Source organism: Salvelinus alpinus, chromosome 29 (genome assembly GCF_045679555.1).
Source record: "Salvelinus alpinus chromosome 29, SLU_Salpinus.1, whole genome shotgun sequence".
NCBI classification, from domain to species: Eukaryota; Metazoa; Chordata; class Actinopteri; order Salmoniformes; family Salmonidae; genus Salvelinus; species Salvelinus alpinus.
In genome coordinates, this window is record NC_092114.1 from 47172576 (window position 1) to 47194063 (window position 21488).

The 21488-nt window shown below is 42.3% G+C and overlaps 1 protein-coding gene and 1 long non-coding RNA gene across 8 annotated transcripts; one reads left to right on the forward strand and one right to left on the reverse strand.

Moving 5' to 3' along the window:
• Positions 1-10449: 10449 nt before the first annotated feature.
• Positions 10450-11229, reverse strand: LOC139558850 (uncharacterized). The gene is made up of 3 exons (XR_011671658.1): positions 10991-11229; positions 10851-10878; positions 10450-10659 (listed from the first exon to the last, which is right to left on the reverse strand). It is a non-coding gene; the product is annotated as an uncharacterized lncRNA (long non-coding RNA).
• Positions 11230-12763: 1534 nt separating this feature from the next.
• On the forward strand, positions 12764-19530 carry LOC139558849 (myelin basic protein-like). 7 transcript variants are annotated; one of them, XM_071374357.1, is made up of 7 exons: positions 12787-13036; positions 16016-16108; positions 16390-16425; positions 16673-16693; positions 17729-17812; positions 17931-17948; positions 18645-19530. In XM_071374357.1, exons 1-6 carry the CDS (start codon positions 12917-12919, stop codon positions 17934-17936), a joined length of 360 nt encoding a protein of 119 aa, XP_071230458.1. In that variant the 5' UTR covers positions 12787-12916; the 3' UTR covers positions 17937-17948; positions 18645-19530. The 7 variants fall into 7 exon arrangements, with proteins under 7 accessions (XP_071230459.1, XP_071230456.1, XP_071230458.1 ...); XM_071374358.1 differs by lacking the exon at positions 16673-16693 and having other exon boundaries at positions 12764-13036; XM_071374353.1 differs by lacking the exon at positions 17931-17948.
• The last annotated feature ends 1958 nt before the right edge of the window (positions 19531-21488 follow it).

Genomic DNA, 21488 nt, shown 5'->3' on the forward strand with positions numbered 1-21488 from the left:
AGACGTAGAAATACAACAACATAGAAAACAGAACATAGACTACCCACCCAAACTCACACCCTGACCAACCTAACACAAAGACATAAAAAGAAACTAAGGTCAGAACGTGACAGTACCCCCCCCCCCCAAAGGTGCGGACTCCGGCCGCAAAAACTGAACCTATAGGGGAGGGTCTGGGTGGGCGTCTGTCCGCGGTGGCGGCTCTGGCGCGGAACGGCTGCCACAGGACCCACCAGGCTGGGGAGACCTACAGGAGGCCTGGTGCTTGGAGGAGGCACCGGAAGGACCGGGCTGTGGGGGAGCACTGGAGCTCTGGTGCGCAGCCTTGGCACCACTCCTCCAGGCTGGATGACCACTTTAGCCCGGACCCTCCAGAGTGCAGGCACTGTGGGTGAGCACTGGAGATCTGGTGCATACCACTCGCACCTCTCCCTGGGCCGGCACAATACGCCCTGGCTGGATGCCCACAGTCGCATGGCACTTGCGGGGTGCTGGCCTATAGCCCACCAGGCTATGAGCGCATACTGGCGACACCGTGCGCTTGACCGCATAACACGGTGCCTGACCAGTACTGCGCTTCTTCCGGTAAGCACGGGGAGTTGGCTCAGGTCTATCGCCTGACCCCGTCAATCTCCAGGGTGCCGCCCCCAAATTGTTTTGGGGCTGCCTCTCGTGCCTGTTGCGCTGCCTTACCTCATACCGCCGCCGCTCAGCTTTTGCTGCCTCCAGTTCTTCCTTGGGGCGGCGACATTCCCCAGCCTGTGCCCAGGGTCCCTTACCGTCTAGTATCTCCTCCCAAGTCCAGGAGTCCAGAACCCTCTGCTCTTGGTTACCATGCTGCTTGGTCCTTTTTTGGTGGGTGTTTCTGTAACGATTCTCGTTGGTGGAAGGAGAGGAGGACCAAAATGCAGTGTGGTAAGTGTTCGTCATATTTTAATTTCAAACTGAACACCATGCCCAGGGGGCTCTTGGACTTTGCCAGAGAGAACCAGAGGGAACAGTGGGACGTTTGCTCTGAGGCGAACAGGTCCAACCGCTGCCATATAATCTTCACTACTTGTGGGTGAAGTCTCCATCCCCCCGGGGGCAGTTTCTGTCGCGACATGAAGTCTGCCACCTCGTTCACCTTGCCTGGGAGATGAATGACTTGTAGGGAGGCCAGATGTGGTAGGGCCCATATCAAGAGCTGTTGTGCCGCCTGTAGGGACCGTACAGACTTTGTTCCCCCTTGATGGTTGATGTGGAACACTGTCAATGTATTGTCTGATCGTATCAGGACATGTTTGTGTTTGAGAACCGGCAGAAAGTGATTCGGGGCTAGGTAAACTGTCTGAAGTTCTAGTACGTTGATGTGCTCTTTCCTACAGCGGGGGCACCACTCTTCCCGTACAGACCTGTGTTACCACACTGCTCCCCAGCCTGCTAGTGAAGCTCCGGTCGTCACAACTTCCCGCCTTGCTGGAATCTGAGAGGGACACCTGCAGTCAGGTAGCACTTTTCCTCTACGGCCGAAGAGTAGGGTAGCATGACCTTGTAACCCATATTTTGGTATTTCTGTCCCGCTTGGAGTCCGAGCATGCCCATCAGTTGTTGGAATGTTCGTACCTTCACCAATGCACTCAACTGGAATTGTTGCAGAAGAAGAATAATGCTATCCACGCACTGGGTGTTATACATGCCCTGATAGTGCGGGAGTTCAGAGACATGTCAAAAAAGGAGACCTTTTGGCTTGGTGTGAAGTTGCTCTTTTTGTTGTTCACAGTAAGACCCAGTGCGGACCCAGTGCGGGGACGTGGGTCAGTGTCAGCGCTGTGCACTTGGCCGCATGCTCGCGAGAGAGGACGCAGATGAGCCAGTCGTCGAGGTAAGGAAGGATCTTGATTCGCTGTAGGTGGAGGGAGTTCAGGGCTGCGGTCACACATCTTGTGAAGACACGAGGAGCTAGGGAGAGACCGAAGGGTAATACCGCAAACTGGTATGCCTGACCATGGAAGGTGAACCGTAGAAAATGCCTGTGTTCCAGTAACACAGGAACGTGAAAGTAAGCATCCTTTAAGTCAAGGGACGTGAACCATTAACCTGCGGCTACGGTTTGGAGAATGTGTGAAAGGGGAGAACTTTTAGGAAAACATTGAACCATTTTAAATCCAGAACTGGACCGAAGCTTCCGTCTTTCTTCAGAACCAGGAAATAGGATGAGTTAAAGCCATCTTGCGTGTTGGCCTAGCATCTCTGAAGCTCCGTAAGAAAAGCCAGTGAAGGTGGCACACTGAACAATGTAGCTGCCCGGGCCTTCTTAAAGAACAGGTTAGCTGCAGACTCCGTGTGATCAGAGCCTGGGAATGATTCCTCTAACCCATCTTTAGCATTGAGACTGAATGGGTCCATAACACTAGTTGGCACCTCCTTCACCATGTTGAGGTGAAGGAGGTTACATCCTGATAACTGAAGTGGTAGTTGGATGCTCGAGTGGAGAGCAGGTCATCATCATGGCTATCTGAGTCGCGCTTCCCTTACCTTCACAGGCAGGATGGCGCAGTAAAAGCAGGGGTAAGAAAGGGCCTCAGGCAGTTGTCCAATGCCTAGGCAGGCGGGGCACAGGTCATAACAATTTTCTACTTGTAGTTCAGATCCACAAGAGGAGCAGCCATGCATGCCCAGCATCATGGTGATGCAGTGTTCTCTCAGCTCAGAATGTGAAGAAAAGTATTTCTTATGCAATATACTGACTCATCAAATTAACTAATATAATAGTAACCGGAGACTGTATACAACAGCTACCACAATACAGAGTAAGGTAGAGAGCTACAATAATCTGGTGGGCGCTATAACCACAGGGCTGGAGCAGGAGAGATATCATTTTTAAATGTAGGCTTATTTATGCAAAACACGCACGAATGGTGTGTCGTTTGGTAAGCCAAGCTAACAACACACAGCGGAAACTAGGTTGAGTTGGTTAGCTAGCTGACAACACACAGTGGCAGCTAGGTTGAGTTAGTAAACTAAGGGAGAGGGATGCCTAGTGGAGGCAATCTGAAGCTGACAACCTTCCTAGAGGTGGTTATGTAGGGAAGTGATTTGAGTTTTAAATAGTCGAAAGATGACTAGTGTCCTGTGGCCTCGATAACGAGCATGGCAGTGTAGAATATCTTGACAAGGTTAGCACCGGAGTACGGTGGCCAACACACACATTAGCTGGTGGGCTAAGTCAGCACAAGACAAGGAAGCCCGATATCTTCCGATAAAATGGATAGGTAGGGGAGAGCTGTCATACAGCCTTGGAGGGCGAATTTTGCACTCTGACCCACAGGTCACAACCTGTTGATGACAGACTGACAGTACACACAACTCACACAGAGTTTAGCTTACCCTACCGGGACCTGGGAAGATGCAATCTGAGCAAAAACAGGAGCAGTCAACTTGTGTGATACAATTAAGCTAATTTTGCAAGAAGGAATAAGAGACAGTACGTGGTCCTCCCACGCTATCACGTCACCGGCGGGACTTTGTTGTTATTATTACTCGACCTGCGCAGAGCACGAGGGGTATAATCCATACTTTCGAATTGAATGAAGTAGAAACCATTGCTCCTGAACCCAAGAAAAGAAAGTTAACTGAATTAAATGACGACTGCCCCATAGCATTCACTTCAGTCATCATGAAGAGCATTTTAATATATAATTTTTTTATTTAACCTTTATTTAACTAGGCAAGTCAGTTAAGAACAAATTCTCATTTACAATGACGGCCTACACCGGCCAAACCCGGACGACGCTTGGTCAATTGGGCGCTGCCCCATGGGACTCCCAATCACAGCCGGCTGTGAGACAGCCTGGATTCAAACCAGGGTGTCTGTAGTGACGCCTCTAGCACTGAGATGTAATGCCTTAGACCGCTGCGCCACTCGGGAGCCCTGAGAGCTTTGAGAGAATAGTCAAGGATCATATCACCTCCACCTTATCTGACACCCTAGACCCACTTCAATTTGCATACCGCCCCAATAGATCCGCAGACGATGCAATCGCCGTCACACTGCACACTGCCCTATCCAATCTGGACAAGAGGAATACCTATGTAAGAATACTGTTAATTTACAGCTCAGCCTTCAACACCAAAGTACCCTCCTAGCTCATCATTAAGCTTGGGGCCCTGTGTCTGAACTCCGACCTGTGCAAATGGGTCCTGGACTTCCTGACGAGCCTCCCCCAGGTGGTGAAGGTAGGAAACAACACCTCCACTACGCTGATCCTCAACACAGGGCCCCACAAGGGTGAGTGCACAGCCCCCTCCTGTACTCCCTGTTCACCCATGACTGCGTGGCCATGCACTCCTCCAACTTAATCATCAAGTTTGCAGGTGACACAACAGTAGTAGGCCTGATTATCAACAATGACAAGACAGCCTACAGGGAGGAGGTGAGGGCCCTGGCCGAGTGGTGCCAGGAAAATAACCTCTCCCTCAAAGTCAACAAAGCGAAGGAGCTGATCGTGGACTTCAGGAGAGAGCAGAGGGAGCACGCCCCATCCACATCGACAGGACTGCAGTGGAGAAGTTGAAAAGCTTCAAGTTCCTCGACGTACACATCAATGACAATCTGAAATGGTCCACCCACACACAGTGGAGGAGGCAACAGGAGGCTGAAGAATTTCGGCCTGGCCCCTAAGACCCTCACAAACTTTTACAGATGCACCACTGAGAGCATCCTGTTGGGCTGTATCCCCACCTCGTATGGCAACTGCACAGCTCTTAACTGCAGGGCTCTCCAGAGGGTGGTGCAGTTTGTCCAACTCATCACCGGGGGCTCACTGCCTGCCCTCCAGGACACCTACAGCACCCAATGTCACAGAAAGGACAAACACATCATCAAGGACATCATCCACCCGAGCCATCTGCATGTGTGTGTGACCAATACAATTTGATTTGACTAGGCAAGAAAGCACCCGGTTAAGTTACAACCAGTATAACTGCTGTTGTAATTAGAGGCCTAGCAAACAACCCCCTATATTCTCTTTCCCCATCCACACGTGATGAAACAGAGGAGCTGTCTCCCTGGCTGGTGGGCTCCTAAGGCACAGTGGCAACACAATGCCTTGTGAAGTAGCAGAATCTCAGATTCTCAGCTGCTACCCTAGGTGGGTGTCTTGGTCTCTGGATCTACATTCTTCTCGTGGTTCAAGGTTATCTTCTTCCATGGCCCATATTGTTTCCCCCGCAGTCTCTCTCGACCTTCAAACTGGAGGGACAAAGCCAAGAGTCTTCTGGACACGAGGGCACATGCAGTGCAGTCAACCCACTCCATGCATTCCTGCTCTCTATCTCTGTTCATAGACCCTCCCTGACAAAACAGACGGACTACTGTAGACATTAGATAAATGTCTCCCTCCAAGTGTACTCCATTTATAGAGTGGCCAAAAGCCATTAAAACCGTGCTACTATTTATAAAAAGAAGCAATGTGTTCACCCATGAACAGCATAACTCTATTGTGCAAGCCACAGCCGGTTGTTCTCATGGAGTTTTGACTCTCATGACCAGCATGCAGTGAACAATTAGCATTGTGCAGATTTAATTTGACACACCTCCTACGTTAAGTTTATAGGCCTATGTGTCAGGCTAAAGTATAATAGCTTTTTTTGACATGGCATACAATGTGTAGTTCACACTTTCTGAAGAAACATTCTCTTTTAAGTTCCTTCTAATTGTATTGGGGAAAATGAAGCTTGCTGCATTTCACACTAGACTAGTTGAGATTAATGTGTTTCTCTCATAACACTTCCATTTTATTTTAGCTTATCTGTTCTTCTGATGTTTCAAAGCAATCTGAGATTCTACTCTCATGTTTAATCTCACTTTGTCAAAGTTATTATCTGTACTCTACTTTGGTGTGCAGAGCAGAGGTCTCTGAATTTGTCAGAAAACAGAAACCTTAGACACCATCAATCACCGGAGTGAGTTCTGTGAAAGTACTATTTGGAATGTCTTTGAGGCCATTGCAGGTTAATCCTACTAAGTCAATATTTTCTGTTTAGCTTTAAAATGGTATTAAATATTTGGTATTCACCCCAACCTATTATTGTAAAATTAGAGATTTGAAAAGTTGATTATTTTGCTCTGAAAGTTACCTTCTTTACATAGCTTTGTTTGTTCAACAAAAATAACCATCCATAACAAAAGGCATTTGTTCCAAAATATGAATATGCTAATTTTAGGATATTTTACAACACAACTCACCGCGCTACAGAATCAGCTGTTTCACAACTGCTGCAGCTTCAATGGGTAAAAATGACACAATAAAGTTCGACAAACATTATTTGGTAAACTTCAATATTGCATTGACAAAACATCAGCACCAGCTGTTCTGTTCACGCTTTCCGTAGCCATAGCCGATGTGAGTAAAAACTTTAAACAGGTCATCATCATTCACAAGGCCGCAGAGCAAGACGGATTACCAGGACACGTACTCAGAGCATGCACTGACCAATGGCAAGTGTCTTCACTAACATTTTCAACCTCTCCCTGACTGAGTCTGTAATACCTACATGTTTCAAGCAGACCACCATAGTCTCTGTGCCCACAAACACTAAGGCAACCTGCCTAAATGGCTACCGCCCTGTAGCACGCACGTCTGTAGAAATGAAGTGCTTTGAAAGGCTGGTCATGGCTCATTGCAACACCATCATCCAAGAAACCCTAGACCCACTACAATTTGCGTACCGCCCTAACAGATCCACTTTTGTCCACCTGGACAAAAGGAACACCTATGTGAGAATGCTGTTCGTTGACTACAGCTCAACGTTCACACTATAGTGCCCTCAAAGCTCTTACTAAGCTAAGGACCCTGGGACTAAACACATCCCTCTGCAACTGGATCCTGGACTTCCTGACGGGCCGCCCCCAGGTGGTAAGGGTAGGCAACAACACATCTGCCAAAGCTGATCCTCAACACGGGGGCCTGTCATTCCAAATAATGTACCCCGGCCAAATATAGTGTCCCCCTCTGCGTCACAATGGGAGTCGATAAACTATCAGCGACCGTTGCTATGTCAACGGTGTGATGTCCTAATGATCAGAATTTTGGAGATCATTACAGCCTAAATTACGTTCTTTTCATCATCGCTATGCAAACAAGGCTGATTTCAGCAACGATTTCGCTGTTTAAACAAGTTTTGTTTAGCTAATAAAGTGAAACTACTAATTCAAACTATTTTTGGGTACCTTGTTAACATTATGCAAACAAGGCTGATTTCCGTGACAATTTCGCTGTCTAAACAAGTTTTGTTTAGCTAATAAGATGAAAACATTCGTTCAAACTACTTTTGGGTACCTTGTTAACATTACAACATGAAATCCAAGTCTTAAACATTGCTACGTTTTGGAAATGGCAAAGAAAACGTGTAATCTGCTTGACACATTAAAGTTACTTGAAAATAAAGGAGAGCCACACACTCTAGGAGCTCAGGTGCAACATTTTTATATCCAATGTTTCGACAGCGAAGCTGTCTTCATCAGGGTACATTATACGCTGATGAAGACAGCTTTGCTGTCGAAACGTTGGATATAAAATTTTGGCATCTGATCTCCTAGAGTGTGCGGCTCTCCTTTATTTTCAAGTTTTCTACTCCGCTAGCCAGCACCTCGCCTAAATAGGTGTGCGTTTCTTTTTCTTCTACATCAAAGTTACTTACCTTACAGATCACGAAGTCAGCTAATTCCCAATCCATTCATATGCAAATCCATTTGATTCATACACTGGCTTGTCTCGCTGTCATGTTTTTAGTTTAACCTGCACTTCGCTTATCTAAACTGAAATACATTTATTTCAGAAGTCCTCTATTATGATACATTTTTTCTATCTTGCATAGCTTTTTAGTACACCCTTGTGGTTGAATATATACAGAACCAGTAAAAAGTTTGGACACACCTACTGATTCAAGGGTTTTTCTTTATTCTCACTATTTTCTACATTGTAGAATAATAGTGAAGACATCAAAACTATGAAATAACACATATGGAATCATGTAGTAACCAAAAGAGCGTTAAACAAATCAAAATATATTTTATATTTGAGATTCTTCAAATAGCCAGCCTTTGCCTTGATGACTGCTTTGCACATTCTTGGCATTCTCTCAACCAGCTTCATGAAGAATGCTTTCCCATCAGTCTTGAAGGAGATCCCACATATGCTGAGAACTTGTTGGCTGCTTTTCTTTCACTCTGCGGTCCAACTCATCCCAAACCTTCTTAATTGGGTCGAGGTCGGGTGATTGTGGAAGCCAGTTCAACTGATACAGCACTCCATCACTCTCCTTCTTGGTCAAATAGCCCTTACACATCCTGGAGGTGTGTTGGGTCATTGTCCTGTTGAAAAACAAATGATAGTCCCACTAAGCGCAAACCAGGTGGGATGGCGTATCGCCGCAGAATGCTGTGGTGGCCATTCTGGTTAAGTGTGCCTTCAATTCTAAATAAATCATTGACAGTGTCACCAGCAAAGCCCCCCCACACCATCACACCTCCTGCTCCATGCTTCACAGTGGGAACCGCACATGCAGAGATCATCCGTTCACCTACTCTACGTCTTACAAATTTGGACTCATCAGACCAAAAGACAGATATCCACCGGTTTAATGTCCATTGCTCGAGTTTCTTGGCCCAAGCAAGTCTCTTCTTCTTATTGGTGTCCTTTAGTAGTGGTTTCTTTGTATCAGTTCGACCATGAAGGCCTGATTCACACAGTCGCCTCTGAACAGTTGATGTTGAGATGTGTCTGTTACTTGATCTGTGTGAAGCATATATTTGTGCGGCAATCTGAGGTGCTGTGAACTCTAATTAACTTATGCTCTCTGCAGCAAAGGTAACTCTTCCTTTCCTGTGGCGGTCCTCATGAGAGCCAGTTTCAACATAGAGCTTGATGGTTTTTGCGACTGCACTTGAAGAAACTTTCAAAGTTCTTGACATTTTCTGAATTGACCGACCTTCTTGTCTTAAAGTAATGATGGTAATGACTTGGTATTTTACCAAATGGGGCTATCTTCTGTAAACTACCCCTACCTTGTCACAACACAACTGATTGGCTCATACTCTTTGAGGAAAGAAATTCCACAAATTAACTTTTAAGAAGGCACAGCTGTTAATTGAAATGCATTCCAGGTGACTACTTCATGAAGCTGGTTGAGAGAATGCAAGAGTATGCAAAGCTGTCATCAAGGATAAAGGGTGGCTGCTTTGAAGAATCTAAAATCTAAAATATGTTTACTTTTTTGGTAACTACATGATTCAATATGTGTTTTTTCATAGTTTTGATGTCTTCACTATTATTCTACAATGTAGAAAACAGTAAAAATAAATAGTAGATGTGTCCAAACTATGCTACGATACAATAATTAATAATGTGGAACAAATAAATACCATCAAAGTATACCTTACAATTTAAAATAATGAATACCTTGTGAAACAGCTGTGAAAACCAACCTGATTTTAATAAATAAACTTTTATATTTTTGTGACACAGGCTTGTCATTCATTTATTTTCACAGATAATTTTTTGTACACTCACATGGCAATCAGACTTTAATACTTAATTCTGGTGTGTGGAATAGAGAGGTGGGTGCTGTGTGGTTGGGAGGTTCTGCCTGTCAGTTGTTCTCAACAGGCAGCAGGTCTCGGAAGGGGGACTTGAAGAGGCAGACTACGAAGTCCATGCACTGCTGCTCTCTTTGTTCCGTGTTTGCAGTGCTAGTGTTTTTAGCTCATCTGCTTATCTCATATATTATGTGTCCAGTATGATACGGTTAGCAATTTTTTTTAGTAGATAATGACATGCCATTAACAGATTTAGATGATTTAATGAGATGGAGGGGATGGGATGAGTGGGCAGATTGTTGGGCAATCAGACGTCACTAGATGCAGAATTTAATCTGGAGAGACAGGAGAGAGGATGAGGAAAGAGGCAGAATCAAGAGACAGGTGCTGCGGCAAGTTCTTCCTGTCACTTGTCCTCGACAGGCAGCCAGTCTCAGTAAAGGGTGGTGGGATGGAAAAGCAATGGATACTTTATTTTCAATAACATGGGCTTGGTTTAGTTGGAAGCCCTCTCACCACGTCAAGGTACAGGCCAGTTTAATTAAGGCCTTTAACCCCCTACTCTGTCTTTTAAGTGTTTGACATGATGGGGCTTGAATAAGCATAGCAATGTGGTGATGACTCAACCCTGCTGTGTAATGGACTCCTGGACACTTCTGCCATATTACGTACACAAATATAGACCCTCCAGATATGCAAACACTAACTAGAAACCAATGTCCAATTCCATACCAAACCTGGCCTCAATTTTTATTTGGACACAAAAGATGAATGGCTAGGGAGAAGGACCAGTAAGGAACTGGGCAACTGAACAGTCAATTGAACATTTTACTTGTGTAACGTGTGCACTGGGAGTCAGGAAGCAAGTACAGGGAGTGAATCATTTAATAAATAAATGGAACATAATACCAAACAAGAAACGCACACAGACATGAAACAGAAACAGAGTCAATAACACCTGGGGAAGTGACATATATAGGGAAGGTAATCAGGCAGGTCATGAAGTCCAGGTGAGTCTGATGAGGCTGGTGCGCGTAACAATGGTGACAGGTGTGTGTAATAATGAGCAGCCTGGTGACCTAGAGCGCCGGATAGGGAGTATGCAAGTGACAACTTGCAATGAATACATTTAATATGCAAATGTATACATTTACAGCCAATTCGAGCAAGTTTCAAATATTTACCAGCAAACAAATGGAAAAATATACAAATATTTACATGCTTGTAAACGTTACTTGCAATACAAGACAGTTATGTACTATATACCTACCAACCAACTTAAACTTCACAGCCAATGTCTGCAAGAAAACACATCTTTATATAAATGAAAAACAACATTACAACAGGTTATTAAGGTTATTTATAATAACATACAATTCACAACAAGATGCAATGTAGTAAAACACCTACCTTCTTGAGGTGGGGAGCCGGCAAAGCAGTGAAAACAAGGGTGGGAAAACAGACAAAACAGATGACGGACGATGGACACGATGGACAGAGATTCACTCACATTGACGACTTGAGACAAACAAGACACATGAAAATTCTAAGTAAATTTGCACTGCTGTCTTTCTCTTTCTGTTTCTCTCTCTCTCTATCTCTCTCTGTCTTTCACTCTTCTTCCCACCTCTCTCTCTCTCTCTCTCCCTCTCCCTGTCACTTTCTTTCTCACTTCCTTCCTCTCTCTCTTTCTGTATTAGTCTCTCTGTCTAGCAAAGACTAGGTTCCATTTGGTTCTATTTGATCAAATCATTAATACAAGCCGTTTGCCATAACTCAGAAATATCTGTTGCTTGCATATTCGACATCACGTAAACTACGTATTCGTTATATATCGAGGAATCTAATAGAATAAACTCTAATTTAATCCAAAGTATCCGTAAGATCAAGTCGGAAGTCACCATTTACTGTACTTCCAAAGTTATCAATATAATCCACAAGTTCCTAATGATAGAGCACGTTGGGGTCACCATTTACTGTAGTGGGGTAATATTTGATATGTGTCTATTGTATGTATCTTACATGCGACCTATGATAAGACTATTTAATTAGCCTATTAAAATGTTTATCTGACTCCATAAAGATAATTAAAACATGCAAGACTATAGTTGAGTTACAGTAATAGGCAATCAGGAAATGTCTGAGAATGGAATTCTAAATACAATAGTATTTAATTACTTGGTAAAATGAATGGATTCACATACAAGGCATAAAGCATAAGCTACAAAGCATTAACAAGCTTTACGAGAGAGAGAGAGAGAGAGAGAGAGAGAGAGAGAGAGAGAGAGAGAGAGAGAGAGAGAGAGAGAGAGAGAGAGAGAGAGAGAGAGAGAGAGAGAGAGAGAGAGAGAGAGAGAGAGAGAGAGAGAGAGAGAGGAACCATGGCCTGAGCGATGGCTCATGGGAGAAAGAGAAAGACAGACAGACAGAAAGAACCACAGCAGTTTAGGAACAAAATAAGACCCTTTTATAACATCTGAGTTGTTTACCAATAGCATTACTGTAAAGTTAACCTCCAATCAGATATCAGACCTACTGACCTGTAAAGACAACAGAACCTCTGCTACCTAGAAGCGTGACATTGGGGGTTGGAAAGATAATGAGGCATTCCTCAAACAACACAGATGAATCCTTGCATACAGTTTATAAGAAGAGTTACTTCGGAGGCTGCCCTACAATATGATATTTACAGTAATGGAGGTCAAAGCTCTTTCCATGGCTGACCATAACATTTGTGTAGTTATTATTTCTCTTTAAAATAGTTTGTTTTAATATGTTTCCATATGTTTGAACATTTGTTAGCTTTTGGGTGTTTCCTTTTCTAGTCAACTCTGTATGGAAAACAGGGCTAATTTAAATCCTATTTCAATATAATCTATCAAAAAGATAAATAGGGTCCATTTCAACAATGGGTTCACAGTGCTGGAGACTGTTACTCATCAGGGCCCTAGTTCAGCCTCGTACATAACCCTTGTTGTTCCTCAGACTGGGTGAGGCAGATGGGGGAGGGGAGAGAACAATGGCTGGCCCATGCAGAGGGCGGTAGTGACTGACTCCACAGGCACTGATGGACCAAAGAATGCCTGGAGTCAGGCCAGCACCATGGATGCCACTGTGGCTGCCTACCCCCACCTTACCCGCATCATCTCCCATGGTGCATTGGGGCACGGGGACGACACCTTTAAACACTGCCTATCCAACGTCAGACGTATAGAAAAGTAACATAGATAGAGGAGCAACAGTAGAGCGTTTACAGAGTTGGTTTGGATTGTTTGCAAGAAGTCTTACTCCCAGATACAGAGCGTTCAAGCCCACCCAACCTAACCACTGTCCAGCATGACCACAGCGAGTAGCTCAGGGCAAAGCTCATTTGGACTGAGCAGGAGGAAGAAGGCCCCTGGTCTGATGGATCAGATTAGCACTTTCTTTGGAGGCGACAAAAAGAAAGGGAGCAAGGTGAGCATCTGGAGTTACCAACTGTCATAACCAATTGCCTCACCAAGACTCTTCCAGTCTATAGAGGTCTAAGATGATGATGGTAAGGATGGATCTGTCCAGTGTTTGTGTTGGAGTCTGCGGTCAAGAAAGAGATTCTTTGAAAATTGGTGATTTACTTATTGTGCAGAGCTAAAATACTTGTAGAGCTAGAATACCTGGTGTAATAAAATCTCAGATAATTGGTTAAATTTCATTTCTATTCCAGATCTAATGTGTTGCGAAATCTATTGTGAAATGTTATATAATTTTTGTAAAATTGTATATAATTGACATTTTGTTGGACCCCAGGAAGAGTAGCTAATGCTATGGCAGCTATGTTGAGGAATAGTTGAAGGGCTAGCTATAGAACCGCTAAAGATAACAGGAATTCGCTTTGATAAAGAGGAATACACTTAATTTATTTTCTCTTTAAGAGAGTAGTTCGGAAAGTAGCATTCACGAGCCAAAAGTGGTCCCCGAAAATGGCGTACTACGTCACATACACTGAGTATACAAAACATTAAGAACACCTGCTCTTTCCATGACATAGACTGATTAGGTGACTGCAGATGAAAGCTAGGATCCCTTATTAATGTCACTTGTTAAATCGACTTCAATCAGCGTATTTGAACGGGAGCAGACAGGTTAAAGAATGATTTTTTAGTCTTGAGACAATTGATTGTGTGCCATTCAGAAGGTGAATGGGCAAGACAAAAGATTTAAGTGCCTTTGAACGGGGTATGGTAGTAGGTGCCAGGCGCACCGGTTTGTGTCAAGAACTGCAATGCTGCAAGGTTTTTCATGCTCAACAGTTTTCCGTGTGTATCAAGAGACATTCAGCCAACTTGACACAACTGTGGGAAGCTTTGGAGTCAACATGGGCCAGCATCCCTGTGGAACGCTTTCGAAACCTTGTAGAGTCTGTGCTCCAACGAATTAAGGCTGTTCTGAGGGCAAAAGGGGGGGGTGCAAACTCAATATTAGGAAGGTGTTCCTAATGTTTGGTATACTCAGTTTATGTGCAGGTACAGTATGTGCACCACGCCATTGCTCTCTCTCTATCTCGCTCTGCTGTATGTGCATCTTGCTAGCTGTCACTCAAAAGGGGAGGGGCTTAAGCTCATTGGCTAGGGGCCTGACCCACATGGTTGAAAATGGCGCAGCACAGCTTCCAGTAAACAGTCGCTTTCAAACTAGGGATTTCGTGGCTAATTGAGGTAAGGCAGTAATTCTGATCGTAGATTATGCATGTATGAACTACATATTGACGCATCCAGCCCAAAGCGTTTAAAATAGTTTTTTTTTAAACGTACTAGTTGTCAAAGTTCCGAAGCATGTCTTTAATGTTTTTACCAATGTAGAAAAATCAGCGCCTTAACTCATAAAATATATTTGCACTTAGAGTTCCTCAAATGATTGAAATAGTTAGAATCAACAGTCGGGTTTAGGGGCAGCTCTCAGGGGAACTGTGGGCAGATCTTGGATGTTTGGTGTTTTGTATTTGAAATACAACTACTGCATAGTTTATTTTAATTCATAAAACTTTGACCACCATTGGTTTAGCTGTACAGACTTGATAGCAAACAGAATATCAAATGTGATCTGTTTGCATTAGGCACCAGGTGGTCCTCTGCGGGTTATAAGGTTGAATGTTTTTTCCTAATGCTGAGCATGTCGATCAAACACCCCCAAATGATTCTGAGCTCCGTCTTTAGCTTATTTTCTCTAGATTTTATCGCAACCAAAACTAAGGAAGGGGGGCAGTTTGCAGAGTGATGGCAGGTCCACAACAGCTTATCCCTGGTGCTATGCATTTGTTTGTAATGTTTTATCAATATATATATGGATTTTAGACCAGAAAATTACAGCATTTTCCCATTGCAGACATACTGAAAGAATATCCTGTCTTATCTACTCTGTGCTTGTGTTAAACACTTACAGATATGAGAATGTAACCTAACATAATGCTGTAGTTTGTGTTACAGATGTAGTATCTTAATTTGACCAGTATTGTCGTAGCAAAATAATCCTGCACCAACAAGATTTGAACATTTAGCCCATAATGTTTCTTGATCGGCGGTTAGGCTGGACAAAAGTAGGCTACAAAGTGCAATACTGTTAATATAACCATGAGTTAGTATGGGTTTTCAGAAATGTATCTAAATCACGAATCTCATCTGAATTTCCTGCAGTGTAGGAAAATTTGCAGCAACAAAAGGAGTGAACAAATTAAGATCCTACATCTGTAGTTGTGATCTGCATACACCTACAAAGAAAGTAGGATTCTTGAATTCCGGCTGAATTTTCTTGCTGTAGTAAAGTTGTACTTCTAGATAGGTTCATTGTTTGCCAATTTCTTGGAAATCTGAATTTCTTTCTGCCCAATTATAGTTTATAGAATAGTTTCTTTATACAGGTTTTGAGCATCTTCCATTGAAGTGCAATCCTCCAGTCAGACAGCTTAAAAAAACAACTCCTAATCACCTTCATGTGAGGAGGATTTGGTTATGCAACCCTTTTTGTACTCATCTGTATGCATTTAATTTAATTTCTAATTCCATTGAGCAGACAATGTAAGAAAACTAACTAGGTGAACTAAGATGCATAACATTAAATCTAATCAAATTTTATTTGTCACATGCGCTGAATCATGCCACCTCCCCCTTACAAGCCCATATTAACCAACGATGCAGTTTTAAGAAAAATAGGTGTTAAGTAAAAAATAGATAGTTAACAAATTACAAATAAAAGTAACAAATTATTATTATGAAGAAATACATAGCATAGTATCTGTTCAGAAAGTCACCTCAAGTTGAAAACGGTATTTAAAATACAAAAGGATGTTTATGGAGTTGATTAACATTTGCTCTATTACCATGTAGACATTTCATTGAGCCTGAATGTCCAACGGTAGCAGTAAGACATCAGTGAGTTTTTGACTCATGTTTATAACTTTAGGGGTCCTTCCGGGGTCATGCCACCTCCCCCAAGCCAGCCCCTCGACGTCGGGCTAATGAGAATGCCGTAATGCATTTCTTCAGGAGCTTGAGCGTGAGTATCTTAGGATTGAATACCTCACTGCATTTGTATCTGTTATAACATGTATTGTATTAGTTTATATAAACAATTGTAATTGTAAAGTTGAAAAAGTAGTTATCTAATACAAGACAAGTTGTGTCTCTAGGCCTGCATCGCTGCTACAAACTTGAAAAAATACAGTTTTTAAAAATCTAATTCTGGTATTGCAAAGGATTTGACGAATTAGCCAATGTTTTCATGTAACCATCTTTGAACTCATAGAATAGGACCTTATCAGTTGTTGTGTTCTGTAGCCTCAGGCGACATCCTCTCCCCATCCCAAGTCCAGGGTGAGTTCAATTACCTCATTTTGTATTATTTTTGTATTTACTGTGGTTACAGTTTCTTTAAGCCTCTGTCAAGAAAACAATGTTAATTAGCTTTTAAACTGTCCTTGCTTTTTACATTGCATGACTTACATCTCTTCATGGGCCTGTGCAAGTTGGGTAGCTAGATTCTCAGCAGTTATAGTAACAGGCGCTCCTCCAGTAGGCCTTCATGAATCTTCCTGATCCTCTCTTTCTCTTTCATGTCCAGTGGAGGAAGGTGTTGGGCTTGGTAGGTCATTCAAACTCAGTCCTAAACCCCCAAAACACTGCTGACTTTACAGCCCTGTGCGTAATAATGACATCTCAATGTCTCCCTCTGTCTGAAGACGTTCTCTAACGTCGTTCTGTGAGCGTCTTGATATGTTGTTCTTCCCTCTTAATTAACTCTTACTCTCCCAGCTCTTCATCCTTTCCCTTGTGTGATTCTTCAAGACAGTTAACATCAAAAATATATATATTTCCTTACATAGCTTGAATTGAATTTTGCTAAGTACAAACATTGTTTACGTGAAATGTTACTATTCTTACTCTGATGGAAAATGTCAGATGTCAACGTCGAACGCAGTTCTCCTGGAATAGGAGCTTAGACTGTGGTGCCAATATATTTCATGATTTGTGTTTCTGACGATTCAATTCAGTCACTGCTTCTGGATGACTTTGACACACTATTTATGAACCACAACCGTTAAGGACTCAGGGACCCCTATATACAACAGTTCCACCTTTCCTTTCCTTACCAGTCTGAGACTCTTTCATCTCTGCCCCCTCCTCTGTTCATAGTGACTCACTAATCATCCTGCATTTGTGTGTGTTTTCATTCAACTCCTCTGTGTCCATAGAGTGAGCTGTCCAGTGTGTAAGAGTTGACATGTGCTCTTCACCAGTTCTCTGTGTTATGTGTGTTCTGAAGTAATGCATGCCTTTGACTTCCATCTTTCCCCCTAAAGGTAGCTGTAATGCTGGTCGTTCTTTATTTATCTCTCTTCCTGTCTAATTCACAGCATTCTTTTACACTAACAGATCACTGAATGAAGCCAATTTATTTTGATAGCAACATGACATTTCTGGGTTTAATTCAAAAGAGAATTGTAGTAATGTAACATTTATACCCATTGTATTTATCAAAATATATTAAACTCAATATAACTACTAGTTCAACACCATTTTGGTGTCCTCTCTCCCTACTTCATCTAATAAGAACTGAGCACTGATAAGGTTCCAGGTCCAGCCATGTTCCATGTGTTTATAAAGCATTTTGTTCTAGGCCACGCCACCGCGTGCTGATGCCACAAAGTCACCTCACAGACGCCGCAGAGACCAAGGAACACTGTCCAAAATCTTCAACCTGGTGAGACATACTGACGTTTGTGTCGCAAGTTTATCTTGTCACTACACAGTTACACTGTCTAAAGATTGCACCTGATAAACATTGTTTTCTTGTTTGTGTTTACCTCTCAAAACAACAGTGGTGATTTCATGAATCAGTGAGTAAATTAGAGATGTAACCTAGCCATATCCATCCTGAATCATCATTCATCTATACATAAAATCACAAAAAAGCTAATTACATTGAAATGTATTTGCCATCATACTAAGCTAACAACATATGCATCAGCAATTAATTAAATGAAAAAAGCATATATTTTTAAGGTTGGGTTCCCTTGATATACTTCCTATACATTTACATAGTAGTTACAGTGTAATTACAGTGTAGGTACACATTGTTATAAACAGGTGTAACAGTAAGCAAACAGGTATGTAAGTGCACTGTAACTACACTGTATTTGGCTATGCAATTTTCATGTAAATATATAGGTATTAGGGAAATGAATTACAAACTGTGTATTTTGTTATCAATGCTTTTTCAGTTTAATCTCTATTGCATCACTCCTTTTTATTGATGGTATTATTTATTGATGTCTTTAAACCTTCCTCAACCCCATTTCCCGAGAGTATGTACTAATTAAGAATCCCTGAAAATGTGACATTTGACAATCATATAAATACAAATAACAATTTAAACCCCAATCTTATCTCATAGAAAATAGAAATACTTCTTTCCATCGAATACAGAGACACTCAGCACTTTTAAACTCTGTATTTCCTCCTTTGGTTGTATAGAATGTATTATTCAGATGTCAATCATCTAATGTATTACTTCTACTTCCCTCTGTTTACAGGAGACCAAGTCCCGCCCTCCTCCCAAACGCTGGAGCACCATCTTCTGAGCTGTCCTTAGATGAGAAAATCAATGATCCAACAGAGGGGGAAAAGGATGAAGAAGAGAAATAAGATCTCCATTTGAAAGACTCACAACAACCCTCGACAACGTTAACACACTAACACCAGCCGGTCTCCTTTGTTTGTACATAGTGACACAATCTTGGCACCTAATATTTCGCCTGCTGGGATCACAATATGCAATCTGAGTTCATCAATAGTCTTATAATCTTAGCTCTAAGGGAAAGTTCTCATTTGGATGTATTTTTCATAGCTTTCAGATTTTTTGAAAATGCTTCAAAATGATTCTACTGTAACATTTGGCTCAATGGGCTATTCACCTCATCCTAGCACCCTGTTCGAATCACGTTAGTGTCTGCTATCAATGGGTTGTTGTTCATGTTATGTGTTTTTCTATTTGTCTGCATTTTGTACATCGTTGATCTGTTCTTCTATGCATAAAAACATGCTTTATATTCCCCTTTGCTGCTTTTAGGAGCTCACACACAACTGTGTTTTGTTTTGTATGTTGCCATTTATGTGAAATCTAGTCTGATAAAGTGTTTGTGGGTCTTGTTATGCATGCAATAGTAAAAATTGTCTTGTGAAAAGTATTTAATGAATGCAGTGCTTGAAACGTGCAGTTGCATTTGAAAATGTAATGGGAAAACTACCTGCACAAATTATAAACTAACATTATGTAATATTCCACTGTAATATAACAACAATTACATTTGTATGTTTAGTCATATTACAAAAGTCTTGGTTTACTTAGGCACTGAAATAATCAATGTTGTGTACCGTTATGTTGTCCAAGCTTAATAAAACAACAACAATTAAAACAAATGCCCTTCCAAACTGCACTGTTAAACTTTTTCAAAACTGTTTTAAGAGGACTTCTTGGGGATCGGCGTCACGTCAACAGGACAGTTGTAAATCATGCTGCGCCTTGTGTCAAGATCGCAGATTTTAGAGAAACAACAAATGTCGGTACATATAAGTGTCTTATACAGTTGAAGTCGGAAGTTTATATACACCTTAACCAAATACATTTCAAACTCAGTTTTTCACAATTCCTGACATTTAATCCTAGTAAAATTCCCTGTCTTAGGTCAGTTAGGATCACCACTTTATTTTAAGAATGTGAAATGACAGAATAACAGTAGAGAGAATGATTTATTTCAGCTTTTATTTCTTTCATCACATTCCCAGTGGGTCAGAAGTTTACATACTCAATTAGTATTTGGTAGCATTGCCTTTAAATTGTTTAACTTGGGTCAAATGTTTTGGGTAGCCTGATGTCATGAGATGTTGCTTCAATATATCCATATAATTTCCCTCCCTCATGATGCCATCTATTTTGTGAAGTGCACCAGTCCATCCTGCAGCAAAGCACCCCCACACCATGATGCTGCCACCCCTGTGCTTCACGGTTGCAATCCTCCAACTTTTTCCTCCAAACATAACAATGGACATTATGGCCAAACTGTTCTATTTTTGTTTCATGAGACCAGAGGACATTTGAGGGCGCCAGGCTGCCTGATGCACCTGTACTGACCTCGCCTTCTGGATGATAGCGGGGTGAACAGGCAGTGGCTCGGGTGGTTGTTGTCCTTGATGATCTTTATGGCCTTCCTGTGACATCGGGTGGTGTAGGTCTCCTGGAGGTCAGGTAGTTTGCCCCCGGTGATGCGTTGTGCAGACCTCACTACCCTCTGGAGAGCCTTACGGTTGTGGGCGGAGCAGTTGCCGTACCAGGCGGTGATACAGCCCAACAGGATGCTCTCGATTGTGCATCTGTAAAAGGTTTGTGAGTGCTTTTTGTGACAAGTTGGTTTCGTGCATGGTTGGCGCTGCTGCGCCTTCTTCACCACGCTGTCTGTGTGGGTGGACCAATTCAGTTTGTCCGTGATGTGTATGCCGAGAAACTTAAAACTTTCTACCCTCTCCACTACTGTCCCGTCGATGTGGATGGGGGGTGCTCCCCATCTCTGTTCCCCGCTTCTGCATTGATTGTTTTTTGTCTATGTTTTCTTGTATGCTGACGCTGTTCCTGTCTCGTTCCATGTCCGTTCCTTATTAGCCCCGGCGTTCCGCTAGCGGAACTCCTCCCACATTCCACTGAAATTGCAGAGCGCGAAATTAAAAAAATATTTTTTAGAAATATTTAACTTTCACACATTAACAAGTCCAATACAGCAAATGAAAGATACACATCTTGTGAATCCAGTCAACATGTCCGATTTTTTTAATGTTTTACAGCGAAAACACCACATATATTTATGTTAGCTCACCACCAAATACAAAAAAGGACAGACATTTTTCACAGCACAGGTAGCATGCACGAAACCAACCAAACTAACCAAGAACCAACCAAACTAACCAAGAAACAACTTCATCAGATGACAGTCCTATAACATGTTACACAATAAATCTATGTTTTGTTCGAATGTGCATATTTGAGGTATAAATCAGTTTTACATTGCTGCTACCATCACAGCTACCGTCAGAAATAGCACCGAAGCAGCCAGAGTAATTATAGAGACCAACGTGAAATACCTAAATACTCATCATAAAACATTTCTGAAAAATACATGGTGTACAGCAAATTAAAGACAAACATCTTGTGAATCCAGCCAATATTTCCGATTTTTTAAGTGTTTTACAGCGAAAACACAATATAGCATTATATTAGCTTACTACAATAGCCTACCACACAACCGCATTCATTCATCAAGGCACGTTAGCGATAGCAATAGGCACGTTAGCGTTAGCGAATAAACCAGCAAAAGATATTAATTTTC

Excerpts from the sequence above, each read along its gene's own strand:
- LOC139558849 (XM_071374353.1), top strand. The coding sequence starts at position 12,917 with ATGACCACAGCGAGTAGCTCAGGGCAAAGCTCATTTGGACTGAGCAGG. Across the intron at positions 13,037-16,015 it reads ACAAAAAGAAAGGGAGCAAG|GGGTCCTTCCGGGGTCATGC; the intron begins GTGAGCATCTGG and ends TTATAACTTTAG. Across the intron at positions 16,109-16,389 it reads ATTTCTTCAGGAGCTTGAGC|CCTCAGGCGACATCCTCTCC; the intron begins GTGAGTATCTTA and ends TGTGTTCTGTAG.